Here is a 16,977-nt window from a genome sequence, read left to right as displayed (position 1 = left end):
TTATGAGCATGAATGGTCTTATTTATACGCTACGCAATTGCTTTCCACATACTTCATTCAAAAATGCCAAAAATAGAAATCTTTTTTGCATGGATGCTTGGGCGTGTGATAGGCCCATGAAATGATGTAATCGGGTCCAAATTCCATGATATGTAATGCTGAAAGTGTGTCATGTGATCATGCAATGGAAGTTGGAATATGAACATGAGATTTATCCAAATGAAACCTTGAAGAGAAGCCATGCGCAAGTCATACAATTCTTGGCCAAATGAGATGATCTTGGACTTTTTGAAAAGGTGAGATCAAGGGGAACGACTTTAATGTTGAACAATTTCCATTTGAAGCTTGGATCATGATAAATTTTGAGGTGGAAGTTTGGGAAATCAAACATATTTGAAAATTTTCAAAGTACCAAGTCAAATGTTCACTTCTTTGGTCAAGGTTGATTTGACTTTGTTAGGTTAAGATCATTGGATTTAGGGAATTGATGGAATGTACATTCCATCTCCTAAAATGAATTAATGATATTAACTTGGTAAAAGTCCTCCTTTATCCAATTTGTGTTTGATCCATTCCCCCTCCCTCTTCATCTCATTCCCTTTTTTTATCACTACGCCAAAAAAGACCTATGAGAGCGCTTTTTTTGGCCTTTAAAAGCGCTTAAAAGCGCTGCCGTAGGTGGCGCTGCTATAGGTTTTAGCAGCGCTTTTTGTTTACTAAAAAGCGCTGCTAAAGGTTGTCAATAGAGAGCGCTTTTTGTTTACTAAAAAACGCTGCTAAAGGTTGTCAATAGAGAGCGCTTTTTAGTAAAAAGCGCTGCTAAAGGTGGTATATAGACAACCTTTAAGAGCGCTTTTTACTAAAAAGCGCTCTCTATTGACAACCTTTAGCAGCGCTTTTGAGTAAAAAGCGCTCTTAAAGGTTGTCTATATACCACCTATAGCAGTGCTTTTTACTAAAAAGCGCTCTCTATTGACAACCTATAGCAGCGCTTTTTAGTAAAAAGCGCTCTCTATTGACAACCTATAGCAGCGCTTTTTACTAAAAAGCGCTCTCTCTTGACAACCTTTAGCAGCGCTTTTTAGTAAAAAGCGCTCTCTATTGACAACCTTTAGCAGCGCTTTTTACTAAAAAGCGCTGTCTTTTCCTCTAGTAAAATAACAAAACGCTGCCTTCAGTTTAAGCCTACCATTTCAACCTGTAATATTTTTTGGGAATAATCCCATAAACCTGTAAATCAAGCCTCTCTAATTCAAGCATTTGGAGTCATAATTCAAGCATTTGTAATTTTTTAAACCAACACAAGCAAACCAACACAAGAATGAACACATTTGGAGTCATAATTCAAGCAAACCAACACAAGGATAGATAGGCACTGAACACATTTGGAGTCATAATTCAAGCATTTGTAATTTTTTAAAGCAAACCAACACAAGAATGAACACATTAATCTATCCATGAAATTAAAGATATCACTAAAATTATAAAGAACTATACACAAGTCAAAACTAATATGTTATACGGCCTATTTGGAATCATAACTAATCTGTTAAAAATATAAAGAACTATACACTTGCCAACCAGAAACCATTCTTCATCAAAGTATTCATGTTATTTTGAAACCATTATATAATTAATCTTTTCTCAATAAAATATTGACACAATTCCTCCTTGATTTGTTCCAACTGCAGTCTCGTGTAATGAGCACACTTGTATTCATCAAAGTACTACATAACAAAACATAATATGCATGATTTAGTTAAAAGTAATAAATAATATGAAATATTCGATAAATATTAAAACAAATCCTAAGTTATAAATCCATACCGTGATTGGAATCTCTATTTGATTCATATTAATGATTTCCCTCATAAACCTCATTACAAAGTATCCGCAATCGATACCGTTGCGCTGTAGAGGACACTACATAGAAAAATAAATAAGAATGTATAGTTATCTTTTCTTATCAAGTAGCATCACTATTATAAGCAAAATTGTGAAAATTAAAGTACCTGCACTTTTATCCACGTAATGTTGCTGGATTTAGTACGTGGTACTCGAGCTTGTCTTTGAGATCGGAACACTTTTATTGATCTAACAAAATAAAAACATATTTAGAACAATCTCACATAAATATACACGAATATTTAGAACAGTCTCACTTACGTATCAACTAATTGCTTCATATCCGGATAATTTGTCCATTCACCATCTATCGAATTCAGAAAATATACCACTTCTTTTAAAGGATCAATAGCAAGCAACAACCAGTGACACCTATAAATTAAAACAAAAGTTTATATGGAAATTTTTTACGTAAAAGAAACAATTAAAGATTAGAATAAACTTAGAATTAAAATCTAACCCTGAATTATACGGCCAAAGATACAAGTTGTTTGTACTGCTGGCCATGAATCTCTTGACTAAGTACTCTCTACATGAATCCGGTTCCCTACAAATTAATGCTTTGTTGACCAGGGAGGAAGACACGAAACGGAATCTGTTTGACAATTGATCATTCCCGCGCATGAAATTGTCATACAAGAACCTTCAATAAAAACATAATAAACATTAGACTATTTTTATTGAAATGTGTAAATAAATTGTTCAAGTAATTAAATAATATATAGATCGGATTACCGGATGTATGTGTGTATAACACCGGCGCCTAATTCTTGATGCCGAAAAATATGTTCCAGATCTTCTTTTCCGATTGTTTCAGTGCATGAATAACCAAAGATATCTTCCTCCATATCCAGTAAGCGAATAGCACCAGCTGTTGCCATATCTGATGAGTCAACAAGTGTTTCAAGAGATATCTGGTATCGAGGCACAAAAGCACCTTTTTTTGGCAAAGAAGTCACTGGAAGATCCCTTTTGTTTTTCTGTCGACTACCAATTTTCTGGCTCAGTTGTTGTGACCCTTGAGCAAATACCTATAAATCATATAACATAGGTAAATTATAAAATCATGCATTTTTGATTCGGATCATATAATTAACACTTTCAATATACCTCTTTTTGTGATGCAACAGACTCGTTGTGCCGCGAAATCCCTTTATCCTTAGATGCGGGTTTTGTAGGCGTCTAAAATTACCATGTAAAAAAAATTAACTTAACGGTTCAGAATTGACATTTGAATACTAAAAGATTCATAGTGGTTTTTGAATTCAACATACCTCATCATCAATGAAAATGAGATCCAAGGGCCATGCAACAAATGATCCTATTGCATCTCGCAGGAATGTTGTCTCTGAAACAATGTCAGGTATCGGTAGCAACGCATCCTTATCTAATACAACATCAACCGATACTTTAAGGTGTCCATCCGGGAGCGGTCTATGGTGAAGTAAATCTCCCGAAGTGTTGTGCACTTTTCCCTTGCCAACTAGGCGATAAGTCGGTGACGATAAGTATAGCTGACAAGATGAAATGCCCTAAACCAATAATAAATATGTTACTTTTAATGTGTATATATTTCAATTAACATAAATGTGCTATTTTAATTTCAAAATAACATATATAATTACCTCGGGAAATTTATTTTGACAATTGATACTGGCTTTCTCACTAGTTTCTTTCAACTGTGAACTGCACCTTTCCATACACCTATATCTCTCATTATCCTTTTGCAATTGAAGAACTTGCGCTTGTAATGCCTGCAACGTCTCCATCACTTCTTGATTGCTAGGATTTCTTCTCCTTGGATTCTTATACAAGGAAGTTGGAGTACAACCATGCCCTTTACCCCTCACCCGACCGGGATACTCAGGAACATTTAGTGCTCTACTAAGTACGCTCCTGTTCTCCTGGTCCTCAGCTGTGCTTATCGATTGAGATAGGGTCTCCTGAAATTCATTTACATATCGGAAATTATTAGTGGAGATAAAAAAATTAATTATATATTATTAAACTTTTGATTTAATTAAAGACACAATGTTCTACTTACACATTCATCATAAATATGTTGAACGTCATCCCTAACAGTTCCATCCTTTCCCACACGAGCTTCTTTCCACAAAACATGTGGCGGAAGTGATGTTGCGTCACTTTTCGTCTCGTCTAACTACGCATTGACACAAATAATAAGATAATCAATTATAACACATTGAGACAATTAATAAGATCGTAGCATTTTTGTATACTTACAATTTTTTCCTCTAAGCGTGCATATCCCAAACGCCCTTTTTTGTATGCATACGTGGGATTTGACGCTCTCTCGCGATTTGTGGCACTCACTTTCTTGAAATTTTCGTCTCTTCTTTGGGCTACAAAAGCAACCCATTCTTCTTCTGTAATGAAGATCGCATACTTCACTGGATATTCCGGATCATATTCAACAAAAAAAATTTCTTTGTCCTTAAGATACTTGTTTGTTAAAAACGTTCTCCACCCTCTGTGTCTTTTTCCGGCCAATTGAAGTATATACTTTTTCGGATAGTTGTATCTTCAATGTTAAAAGACCTCTACGAAAAAATATTGGAATAGAGTGTGTTAGTATAAGTAATTTAAACACATTATCGTCAATATAAAGAAAATATAAACAATCATATATTGTACCAGTATCTCAGTCCAAATCTTATCTTTAGCGCTACCCAACTCTTTATTACTCCATCTTGTAGCAGTGATTGGAATGTGCATACGAACAAGTGTACCAATGTAGCTTGCCAACTTTGCAGCATTAGACCCAATTAGTTGGTTATCAGCATTCCAATTTACATTATATGTTACTGCTTTATCTCTATCACGAATGATACTCTTCATAATAGTGATGCCTCGTGTAATTTCTTTTTCTGAAGTATCATCAGGAGCATTTGCATCTTGTGAGTTTTCTTGATCACTAGCCATTTAACCTGTAATAAAGAAAAAATATAAAAATGAAATGAAAAATATAAAAATCCATAATCAATAATCCATATATATATTGAATAATATAAAATGACATAGGCTATAATTAAATTTTCTTGAATGACATAGGCTATAATTATACTATTACCTTTTTCAGTAACGTCTCTTTCTTTTCTTGGTAGGAATATGTTCTACTTTTCTTTTAACAACGCGGACGGTTGGATTGATCCAAATACCCTCATTATGATCATTTCTAATACATGATTCATTCTCATTTTGATCATTTATGGTAAAAGATTCAATCTCAACATCAATATCACCTTGATCTCCAATTCTTTCATCAATTACTTTGTTAGATAAAAGCACTATAGACCATTTCGTACTTGTCGGATCAGTGACATAGAATACTTGTTTAGCTTGAGAGGCTAGAATGAAAGGCTCATCTGTGTAACCCACCCTATTAAGATCAACTTGCAAAAATCCTGACTTATCCACTCGTATGCCATTATTATTTTCAACCCACTTGCAACCAAATATAGGAATCTGAAACTTCTCATAATCAAACACCAAAATGCGCTCGATAACCCCAAAATATGACAGATTTGCAAATTTTGGGTTTAAGTCCTTCACACTTGATATGTGCATTGCTTCAGCTACCAAGGTGACACCACTATTTTGCATAGTACTTTTATCATCTTGTTCTTTGGTATAAAATGTGTATCCATTAATTGCGTATGCGCTATAAGAAAACACAACCAAACTTGGACCATATGCTAAACATCTCAACCTTTCTGTTATTGAAGCGGGATCTGAACGATACTTTGAATAAATATGTTCCTTAAACCATGGTATGAAACTTCGATTGTGCTCTCGTACTATCCAATTCTCATTTCTATTCGGATTTAAACCTCGAAGAACACCCTTGTGCATTTCAACATACGGCTCAACCTCAATCTCATTGTGCAGAACATACAAATGCACTTGATCTCGTTCGACCCTTGATACTGTCACAACTTTATTTCCAATTAGCTGTTTACCTTCTTTTTTTTCAACAATATGAGATTTGGGGAGTCCAATTGATTGAACATTTGACAAATATTTTGTACAAAACTCAACCGCTTCTTCAACAATGTATCGTTCGGTAATACAACCCTCTGGTCGACTTCGGTTTTTCACATACCCTTTTAATATTTTCATATAACGTTCAGCAGGGTACATCCATCTCATATAAGCTGGTCCGCACAATTGTGTCTCTTTCACAAGATGAACGACTAGATGGACCATTATGTCAAAAAACGAGGGAGGAAAATACATTTCAAGATCACACAAAGTAACAACTATTTCTTTTTGCAATGTTGGTAAGATCGCAGGATCGATCATCTTACTGCAAATTGACTTGAAGAAAAAACACAATTTAGTTATTGCGCTTCTTACTTTTTCTGGCAGAATAGAACGTATACTTATCGGTAGAAAATGTTCCATTATAACATGGCAATCATGCGTCTTTAAACTCTTTAACTTGAGGTCTTTCATAGACACAAGTCTTCTAATATCTGATGAGTAGCCTTCTGGAACTTTAACTTCACTTAGGAACTTACACAATATTTTTTTCTCCTTTCTAGATAGAGTGTAAACAGCAGGTGGTAGATATGTTCGTTTTCCTTTCTTCACGGGTCCCAATTCAGTTCTCATTCCCATGTTTACCATGTCCTTCCTTACATTAAGGTCATCCTTAGACTTTCCTTGTATATTGAGTAACATACCAATAACACTGTCAAATACATTTTTTTCAATATGCATAACATCGAGGAAATGTCTTACATACAAAGACTTCCAATATGGCAGTTCAAAAAAAATTGACCTTTTCTTCCACCCACTCTTGACAAGTGTATGTGCAAAAGGCTTGCCAAACTTAGTACTTACGTCCTTCACCTTTTCAAAAATTTGATCACCTGTCAACATTGTTGGAGCTCTACCTTCTTCTGTATTTCCATTGAATGCTTTTCTCCACCCACGGTAGTGATGATTAGAATTTAAGAATCTACGATGACCGAGAAAGACATTCTTATGACAAAGGTCCAATCGCATCGTATCGGTTCCGTCTTCACAAACAGGACACGCTTTTTCACCTTTAATGCTGTACCCTGATAGATTTCCGTATGCTGGAAAATCATTAATTGTTCCAAACAACATCGCCCTCAAGTTGAAACTTTCTTTCCTATACCCATCATAAACCTCCACACCGTTCTCCCACAAAAACTTTAAATCTTCGATTAAGGGTGTCAAGTATACGTCTATGTCATTCCCTGGTTGTTTAGGCCCAGAAATTAACATAGATAACATCATGTACTTACGCTTCATACATAGCCATGGAGGTAGGTTATAAATCATAAGAATCACAGGCCATGTGCTATGCGAGATACTTTGAATACCATGTGGGTTCATTCCATCAGTAGACAATGCCAAGCGAAGGTTTCTTGCTTCTTTTCCAAATTCAGGATAATCATTATCAATTTTCATCCACTGGGGTGAATCTGCCGGATGTCGAAACTTTCCATCAATAATTCTTTCATCTGCATGCCAAGTCAAGTGTCTTGAATCGGTTTCACTACGATACATGCGTCTAAATCTCGGAATTATAGGAAAATACCATAAGACTTTTGCTGGAGACAACTTTTTCTTATATCGAGGGGCACCACATTTAGGACACTCATTTAACGATGCATACTCGTTTCGAAACAAAACGCAATCGTTTGAACAGGCATGTATCTTATCATAGCTCATGCCAATAGAGCACAACATCTTTTTGGCCTCATACGTTCGATTGGGAAGAACATTATCCTCTGGTAGTATATCTTTCATAAGAGCTAATAACTCTGTGAAACTTTTATCCGACCATCCATTGCTCGCCTTTAAGTTGTACAACTTTAATAACGCAGACAATCTTGTGAATTTTGTACAACCATTATACAACGGTTTCTCTGCATCGCTTACCAACCTCTCGAACATTTTGGGACAGTCCTTAAGATCTTCTTCAAGCGCTTCTGCAATCTCTTCGACTCGATCATAATCATATGTATCTGTGCAATCGTCGTTTGAAGCATAGGTCGTATTATACCCCGATTCAACATTCTCGTTACTTTTCTCACCATGCAAATTCCAACATGTATAACTTCTATCAATTCCATACCGTAGTAAATGCGATGCCAACTGAACCGCGTCAACCTGACTCCCATAACAGCAACTCAAGCAAGGACATGTCATTCGATTGGGGTCTTTGGCGTGCGCAATAGCAAACTTAACAAATTTCGATACCCCATTCTCGTACTCTTTCGACAATCGATTGGAATACATCCATGTCTTATCCATGGTTTTAACGCAAAGTAATTAGGGTACAAAACGGTATAACGCGTTTCTGTCAAAACCCAAAGTATACACGGAATGAATACGGAGCAAGAAAACACAACATATTCACGCAATTTCAGACAAATTCATCACAGTGTACCAATAATTTGAGGAAGAAATTTACCTCGGATTTACCGAACAGCAACGTCGAGAAGGTCAAACTCACGGAAACACAGGGAATGAGCGCTGTACATATAAAACAACATCAAGGATAAGTCATAACGTATAAAACAATTCAAGAAACTTATATGATGCACATGAACAATTCAAGAACCAAGTAATCGATCATTCAAGAAATTCAATTCACAAGTAAGAACCAAAATATGACTGTAGCAGACAAAGTTATGCCAAAATATGAATGTACATTTTGAAGTTTAACTGTTCATTCAAACCAACATGTAATAGGATTGCCAAAATATGAGACATTGCTCTAAGTTCTTGACTTCGATAAATCCAACCCTAACTTTATGCAAATTTCATTCTCCATCTTTTCAGAAATGTCACACATTGCTTTTCAGAAAAAGTGCAGAAAAATCAACAACTAAGCCACAGTGCAAGGATATAAGCAAGATTTATAATGAGTGGTACAATCAACTTGCAAAATAAGAACAAAATATATTGCAGCTTACCATGATTCATGAGAGTTAAGCTCAGCTTGGATAAACAGTTCAATATAGCACTTATAGCATAAGTGTTTATCATATAGTGGTTTTAGTATAAACTATTTCCATAATAAAAGATAAAATAAAGTTATACTATACTCTTATAAGCTATAAGTTGTTTTCATAACCTATCATGGAGAGCTTATAGATATAAGTTGAAAACATTTTATAGCCATGTCATAAGCTGTTTCCATAAGTTCTTTCAAACATACTCACAAGTGCTTATGTCAGGAGATAAATTTAAATAAGTCAATCCAAACATACTCCTAATCCATTCCTCACCATGCAATCATAACATATAATTGGGATTAAATTTAAACTCAGTTCCTCTCATCTCTTACAATCTAACATAATGCTCCACTAAATATAAATATAAGGAATATTCTAAAGAGTGTCATTAGGGAACTTGTTAAGGAAACTAATATAGGAGTAAGGCATTTCCACGTTGTTATATGATTCTTTTTTTTTTCTCTTTTGCTCCATTGATGAATGTTCTGTACCGAGACATAATCTCATCAAGAAAGATGCTCCTAAGTTATTCCTATCACAGATTTTGCATCAATTTCCACACACTTGAAAGAACTGAATTGAATTTGAATGTTCGAATACTCACATGTGGCTTTTTGTCTTCGGGCCACTGGAGTGATTCCAACCTTAAAGCAGTATATAAACCACCGAATCCACCACCTAAAATACACACTCTAGGCTTCTGCAAAACGTGAATCAGAGAATAAACATACAATTACAAACAAACTAGCAAACTCTATACAACTTCAGTATCCAAAATTAACAAAAATAACCATACGAAACCTTGTTATCAGGCCAAACGAAATCCGTGTGCGCCTTTACTGTTTCAGATATCTCATCCACAACACCTCCATTGACGCCATTTTTTCCAGAAGCAAAAAACCGCAACGGTAACCGTTTTCTGGTGGAATTTGGAAATGAGGATGGATTGATTCCCCTGCTTCTCCAGCTACTCGGAAACAGCGTGCTCCATTGTTTCGCTCCACCTTATAGAAAGAAGAAGAAAAAGTGAATCCGATATTGTTGAAATTTACAGTAATTGTTAAAATAGGAAAACGAAAACAGCGATAATTTGATGATTGATAGAAGAGAAATAGAGCATACGGTGAAAAGCGACTACGGTGGGTGATGCAGTTAAAGCAATGTGTGACATTTCTGAAAAGATGGAGAATGAAATTTGCATAAAGTTAGGGCAAAACAGAAAGACACGAAAACCTAACCTTAAAACGCAATGAGATTTCCAGGTATTGAATCCTTCTCTTTCGAATGCAGTCTCTTTCAAATTTGCAGTGTTTATCGTTGAGATTTCCAGGTACTCTGTGGAATTTTTTCCAGGGCAGCGAGAGCTTCGAACGAGAGAGAGTGAAAGAGGGATTTCTGAAAGTCAGGGATTTTGTAATATTAGATTTATTATAATTTTTATAAATGACCTATGAGAGCGCTTTTACCATGAAAGCACTTTCATAGATGTGAGACTGAGACCTATAAGAGCGCTTTTACCTTAAAAGCGCTTTCATAAGTCTGAAACCCATGAGACCTATAAGAGCGCTTTTACCTCAAAAGCGCTTTCATAAGTGTGAAACCCATGAGACCTATAAGAGCGCTTTTACCTTAAAAGCGCTTTCATAAGTGTGAAACTCATAGATGTGAGACTGAGACCTATAAGAGCGCTTTTACCTTAAAAGCGCTTTCATAAGTGTGAAACCCATGAGACCTATAAGAGCGCTTTTACCTTAAAAGCGCTTTCATAAGTGTGAAACTCATAGATGTGAGACTGAGACCTATAAGAGCGCTTTTACCTTAAAAGCGCTTTCATAAGTGGAGACCTATAAGAGCGCTTTTACCTTAAAAGCGCTTTCTTTACATAGGCGAATTTTTTTTCAAGCTATTACAACGCTTTTTTTAAAAAGCGCTTTCTTTTTGGTGCTGCCAAAAGCACTTTTTGGCGTAGTGTACGCATTCATGTCATGGACCTATGATATCTCAATGTCCTAAGGCTAGTTGATTGCAAAATCAACATAAGTATGGATGAAATTAGGTCCCCCACTTTGCATATTCTTTTTTTGTGTGGTATATTTCATGAGCATAGATCATGATACTATGTCTCTAACATGCATTAACACCGAAATTCTATTGCCCAGCCTCAAATAGTTGTGACTTCTACATAAGTCCAATTATGATTGCTTAACATAGCGCTAAATTTTCACACAAAAGGCATAGTATTCTAGTTAGTGAGATTGAAATTCTCCCCTCTTTCATGGTATTGTGTGGAAACTTGGCCTTTTTTCCTTCCTTTGGAAGATGTCTTGGTTCAAGGATCCATGCTTGTGATAAGTGGGTTGAGTGTTCTCCAAAGAATGACTTAAAAAAAGAGCAAAAGCAATAGCAATACTAACTTCTAACTTATTAACTACTAACATTTAATTTCAAGTCCTTTTATTTTTAATGCACTTTATTTTTTAGCTTTATTAATTTTCCATTATTCATACCATTCTAATTGTTTATGTTAATGTCATTTTCACTTTGTCCACTTGGACCATATTGTGTGATATATTATGTTTGTGTATATTGTGTTTGTTTGTGTGGTCTTTGACCATTAATGTACATAATAAGAACACAAACCTTGAAAAATATCTTGTGTGGACTATTGGTTTGATCTAAGACAATTGGACTTAAAATTTAGGCAACACTCCATATGCAAAGGACTTGCCTAATGCCAACTTTCATGTAACCAAGTGCTTGTGATTTGAAACTTCATCTGATACATCATTGAAGATCCATTTGAGTTCATCTGCAACATGATCATTATGAAGTTGTTATTTTGAACCTGTGATTTGTGTCATCTTGCAATTCATCTGATGCATGGGAAATTTTGAAGAAGATCATGGAGTTGTTAAGCTTGGATGTGGCTATCTTTATTTGATGTCTTGCTTTTTCAAGTTGCTATTTTGTGCATTTTTTGTTGCTTGATTCTAAAAGTCCAAGGGAAATTTGGATTTCTATATGACACTCTTGTCTATTGGATTGCAGCCCATTGGTAAGATCTTTTCAACTCTTAACTTTTAATTTATGCTTAGGATTAGTCTCTTCATCTCCTCCCCACTTCTTTAATTTCAAAATCTCTCTCTCCTTTTAAAAAACTTCTTTGTTTGTGCTTGTTTTCTAAACTTATACCATATTGCAAACTAGAAACTCTGGTCTTATGTCATTGCATTTTCAAACTCTTTTCTTAATCAAACTTGTAAATGAACTTAACCATATTGACTTAAAATTTTCAAAATCTAAAAAGAACTAACTCATTCAAACCATTTTTAGGCCTATGTGCCTTTCAAACTTAAATTTTTGTTAAAAGCAATGCATCCATTTTGAAATTGATACCACGAACTACGAGGTTTTGATCCCTCATTTTTTATATTGCTACGTAGGCACAAGTCCGAAGGTCTTGTCAAACACAAAAATATAATTAATGAATTCTCTTCTCATCCCCCCATTCCATTTGTTTGGAAACATCATTTGTACAAAAACACATATGCACACAAAAAAGGGCTCCATAGGAGTACCTAGGACACTTTGGGTGCTAACACCTTCCCTCTGTGTAACCAACCCTCTTTCCTGTAATCTCTGACATTTTATTAGTTTTGATTTGAAAACTTCTTATCTTTTAGTTTTTATTCGTACTTTTCTCTTTTCCCTTGGAAACAATAAAAGCGCGGTGGCGACTCTTGTTTATTTGACGTCTACCTTATCCATAGCTTGATGGTCATGAATTTACCGCTATAGTGTTCACTAAGATTATGACATCTAGTGAACGAATCATTGATTAGAATGTCATATCAACATCAATACGAATGACAAACAAATCTTTAGGAGTCAGTTTAACGCGATCTTACCATAATATGCTTTCGAAATAGACCTTGTTTCAATTAGGTCTTTTGAGGGTTGTAACATGGTCTGGTTCACGGTTTAAGAAAGAAAGGATATAAGACTCAAAACCTATTCTAACCCGCTCATTCTTCGTGATTTTCTCCAGTCATACGTTCAGTTAGCTTAAAACAAGCGTCCCTCTTTCAGAAAAGAATTTTGGATATCAGTAATGATGGTTCAAAGTCGATCTTGTGCTATCACTGAAGAAACAAGTTGGATCCGACGTCGGTGCTAGGGAACCATATGAACAGTTTCAATGGACGATTATGAAACGTTTCTATAATGGCGGGGGGTTACAGAAGTTGAGGAAAAAAGACGTTATGTGATGATTATGGAAGACGACAATCGTTATTTCAAATTTCCTTAATGAGGAATATGAAGAACCCTTTTAAGGACAATTGATGATCAAGGGAATATAAAAGAAGACTTTCTCCAAGAGGAATGGGGACTATAACAACCTAAGAAAAAAACATTTACAAACACTTAATCAATATTCATTTGAGATTTTTCCTTAATCATATTAGGGAAGTCAACATTTTAATATTTTTTAATATATATATATATATATATATATATATATATATATATAATATATATATATATATATATATATATATATATATATAACAACAAAACTAACATGTTCTTGCACGAAAATCAAAGTAAGATAAATTATACAAAAATAAAACAAGTAAATTTTATGTATTGTAATAGCGTGTAGGTGTTAAAGCTAGTGTTAAATCTTTTCCATATAATTTCATGGATGTTTTTTAAACCGCTTGGATCGAGAGAAGAACAAATCGAAATGGAAAACGATGATAGTGAGTGTTCGATGTGACTATTGAGAGTATGGACAAAGAACCATGGTCAACAAAGGCGTTAGACATGTTGGCAATTAGGTTTTAAGTAGTGTGTGCAGGAAAAGCAAGGTTATAAGTTGAACTAAAAGACGTAAATTTGGTTGGTGTGGCTAATATTTACCAAATTTAGAAAAACTACAACACGTATGAAACTATGTTATGTTGCATTTGCATCACCTTAATATTTTTTCCAAACCGAATCTGGTTTTCTGTTACGCGTTTTGCCCTTGTTCCATAATCAAAACACAAACATCCTTAGCAACATTGGAAGGTATAACGCACATCTCGATCTAAATAAACATTCAGATTCTACCAATTCTCTTTGTTTCTCATCAACAAACAATAACAACTCTTGCTATTATTCCCACTTACAACAACATCTCTCTTCTGTTTTTTAGTTTCATACATTATAACTTCTTATAACCCTTTTATAATATTGATTGTTACATGTCTCCATCTTCATATAACGTTGCTACCTTATTATTGAATCATTTTAACCTAACATGGAAGAAGAGAATAAAGAGGTTAATATGAAACATTCATATAATTTTGTTCCCCTCTTTATTCTCCTTCTTCTTCATCTCTTCTTTATTCCATCCAAATGTGTTTACAATTCGATAACTGATTCTTATTCTGATTATTCTTTCACGCCTTCGGTTAATTATCTTATCGATTGTGGCTCCTCCTTTAAAACTCAACTACAAGACAGTAGAATCTTTAAATCTGATCGCGAAACCACTTCTTTTCTTTCAACAACGGAAGATATTCAAATTTCAGTTGATTCATTAAATCTAATGAATCTCTCTCATTCATCGGCACTACCTTTATATGAAACTGCTAGGGTTTTCACAGAAGATACTACATACACTTTTTACATCTCCCAAATGGGTAGACTTTGGATTCGCCTTTACTTTTTTCCTCTTCCTAACCCTACATACAATCTATCTAGTTCGGTTTTCTCGGTTCATACCGATCACTTTGTACTCTTGCATGAATTCTCTCAAAGTAATAATGATTCACTTGTTTTCAAGGAATATCTTGTTAATGTTTCTGACCATAGATTTTCTCTCAAGTTCAAGCCAAAGAAAAATTCGTTTGCGTTTATCAATGCAATCGAAATTGTTTCAGCTCCTGATATACTTGTATGGGATTCAGCAATTCAAGTTACTCCGCCGCTTGGGAAGTTCGATGGTTTGATGAATTCAGCTTTGCAAGTTTCTTATCGAATAAATGTTGGTGGCCCAATGATAACTCCCGGTAAGGAATATTTTGTTCTAAAGGGTTATTTGTCGCATCACCTGATGACATGTAATGATTTAAGTTTGGGAGTGTGATAGCTCATATTTTGTGAGTTATTTTACCCTTAGTACTTGAAGCTTTATTATTTTAATTTGAATTTTAATTTAGTTTATTAACTAAATATTGTTGTTTTAGATAGTATAGTATGGAGCACAATAGGTGCTCCCTTTTGTAGTTTTATGTGTTTTTGTGTATGTGCAGGAATCCAAGACCTATCAAGTCCTGGCACGCCAGGATAGCAAGAAGAACTAGTGCACTTGGTCCAACCGGTTTTAATGCCAGAAGATGTTGGAACAAATGTTTTCAAGTATCAAAGAGCTAGAAATAGGAATGAAGTGCATTAGGAAAAAAATGTTGAGCTGTAAAGCAAAGAAAGCAAGGTTGTACGCTACAAGAAAAAATGCTGACGCATAGTACAAGACCAACCATTCTGCAACGCCGCGTATTTCTGCACCTCCTACTCCACAACCCCGCTCTGCATGTTTTATCCTCTACATGCTTGGACACCTCAACCTTAGGAACTTCATAAGAAGAGAAAGGGAAGGAAAGGTGTTGATCTTATGGTCCAAAATCAAAAATCCCATGACCCAAGACATATTCCAAAACCCTAGTTTGGTTCCCTATAAAGGAACAGCTCAGTGGCTGATAAAGAAGTCTAGCGGTTTAACATATTTTACACAATTAGAGAGAAGTTGTAAACACTTAAGTGAGTGAGAGCACAGAAGGCAAGTGAAGTGACATATCATTCTTCAGAAAATGAGGATTCCTACTTTAGCTGGCATGACAACACTTGACTCTTGTTGATTGAAGATTGCAAGCAGTCAATACCGTTACCTAGGTCGAGTTTCTTTAATACTTATGTGTTTAAAACTGTTTACTCTAGGAGTCAATATGCTTGTAGTTGTTATAGTTATTATGAGCTAAAACACTTTGTGTTGAGCAATGTGATATTTATTAGTAATGAATCTTTGTATTTATGATGTGTGTTAGTGGTTGATTTTAGCATTTGTATTATTGTTATAGATTTGGTTTTGAGTTTGATCACGTTAGAACTAAGTGCAAGCTTGCTAGTGTGGGAACCCATTAATCAAGTGGAACTAATGCTAAATATGGTTGAAATAGTAGGATAGATATATTCATTATATTAACTGCCTTAGGAATAAGGAGTTACAACCATAGGGGAAATGCATAATGATATTTTCATGCATAATAGTAATGTGGGACTTAGGAATTTTTTCCTTGTTATTCATGTTGGTGTAAGCCCTAGAGGCCAATACTTTTGGTACTTGTATCGAATTATTTATTAATAATAAAAGGCTTTTTCTTTATTATGTTTGATTAATAAAGTCCCTGAAATAGATAGTCCGTTTAATGCATCAAGTGTGACTTAAGCATGAGAGCACATTAAACATAAGGACATTATTCTTAAAGTATCCGTAGTCGAGCTTTATTGTGAAATGGGATAACATTAAAGCATGGAGACTATTATGTTTATAGACTGATGATCACATCTCATGGATCATGGATAAGGAGTTATCAAGTCTCAAACATAGGTATGAATATTAAGAGTAATATTTATACTGGATTGACCCGCTATGAGAATGCTATATAGAATGTTATGCAAAGTGTCATAAGTTATTCTCATGGTGATAATGGTGTATACCACTCTTCGACTTGAAACCACTATGGACCCTAGATGTAGAGTCGAGTGCTTTATTGCTGATCCAACGTTGTCCGTAACTGGATAACCATAAAGACAGTTGATGGGTACTCCACAAAGCATGCTAAGGGACATGAGTGACCTAGATGGAATTTTCCCATCCTGCGTAACAGGATAAATGTCTATGGGCCCAATATTGAGCTGGACAAGGATGACATGGTTTATGCCTTGTGTTCAATATAGACATAAGGGAAAAAGGGTAATTATACACATAATTATTATCACAGAAGGA

The 16,977-nt window shown here is 34.9% G+C and overlaps 1 protein-coding gene and 1 long non-coding RNA gene across 2 annotated transcripts; both read right to left on the bottom strand.

Moving 5' to 3' along the window:
• Window positions 1-1,554: 1,554 nt before the first annotated feature.
• LOC127073765 (uncharacterized) lies at window positions 1,555-2,074 on the bottom strand. Its single transcript, XR_007785854.1, has 3 exons — window positions 2,013-2,074; window positions 1,828-1,923; window positions 1,555-1,727 (listed from the first exon to the last, which is right to left on the bottom strand). It is a non-coding gene; the product is annotated as an uncharacterized LOC127073765 (long non-coding RNA).
• Window positions 2,075-9,005: 6,931 nt separating this feature from the next.
• Window positions 9,006-10,156, bottom strand: LOC127073764 (alternative NAD(P)H-ubiquinone oxidoreductase C1, chloroplastic/mitochondrial). Its single transcript, XM_051014984.1, has 4 exons — window positions 10,047-10,156; window positions 9,726-9,928; window positions 9,529-9,624; window positions 9,006-9,456 (listed from the first exon to the last, which is right to left on the bottom strand). The coding sequence occupies exons 1-4, from the start codon at window positions 10,123-10,125 to the stop codon at window positions 9,451-9,453; spliced, it is 384 nt and encodes a 127-aa protein (XP_050870941.1). The 5' UTR covers window positions 10,126-10,156; the 3' UTR covers window positions 9,006-9,450.
• Between the last annotated feature and the right edge of the window lie 6,821 nt (window positions 10,157-16,977).

The sequence above is a fragment of the Lathyrus oleraceus genome, chromosome 4, assembly GCF_024323335.1.
Source record: "Lathyrus oleraceus cultivar Zhongwan6 chromosome 4, CAAS_Psat_ZW6_1.0, whole genome shotgun sequence".
NCBI classification, from domain to species: Eukaryota; Viridiplantae; Streptophyta; class Magnoliopsida; order Fabales; family Fabaceae; genus Lathyrus; species Lathyrus oleraceus.
Note: the sequence above shows the minus strand (reverse complement) of the source record. Positions and strands in the feature narration are given on the sequence as shown.

Excerpts from the sequence above, each read along its gene's own strand:
- LOC127073764 (XM_051014984.1), bottom strand. The coding sequence starts at position 10,125 with ATGCAAATTTCATTCTCCATCTTTTCAGAAATGTCACACATTGCTTTA. Across the intron at positions 9,929-10,046 it reads CACCGTAGTCGCTTTTCACC|GTGGAGCGAAACAATGGAGC; the intron begins GTATGCTCTATT and ends TCTTTCTATAAG. Across the intron at positions 9,625-9,725 it reads TCGTTTGGCCTGATAACAAG|AAGCCTAGAGTGTGTATTTT; the intron begins GTTTCGTATGGT and ends CACGTTTTGCAG.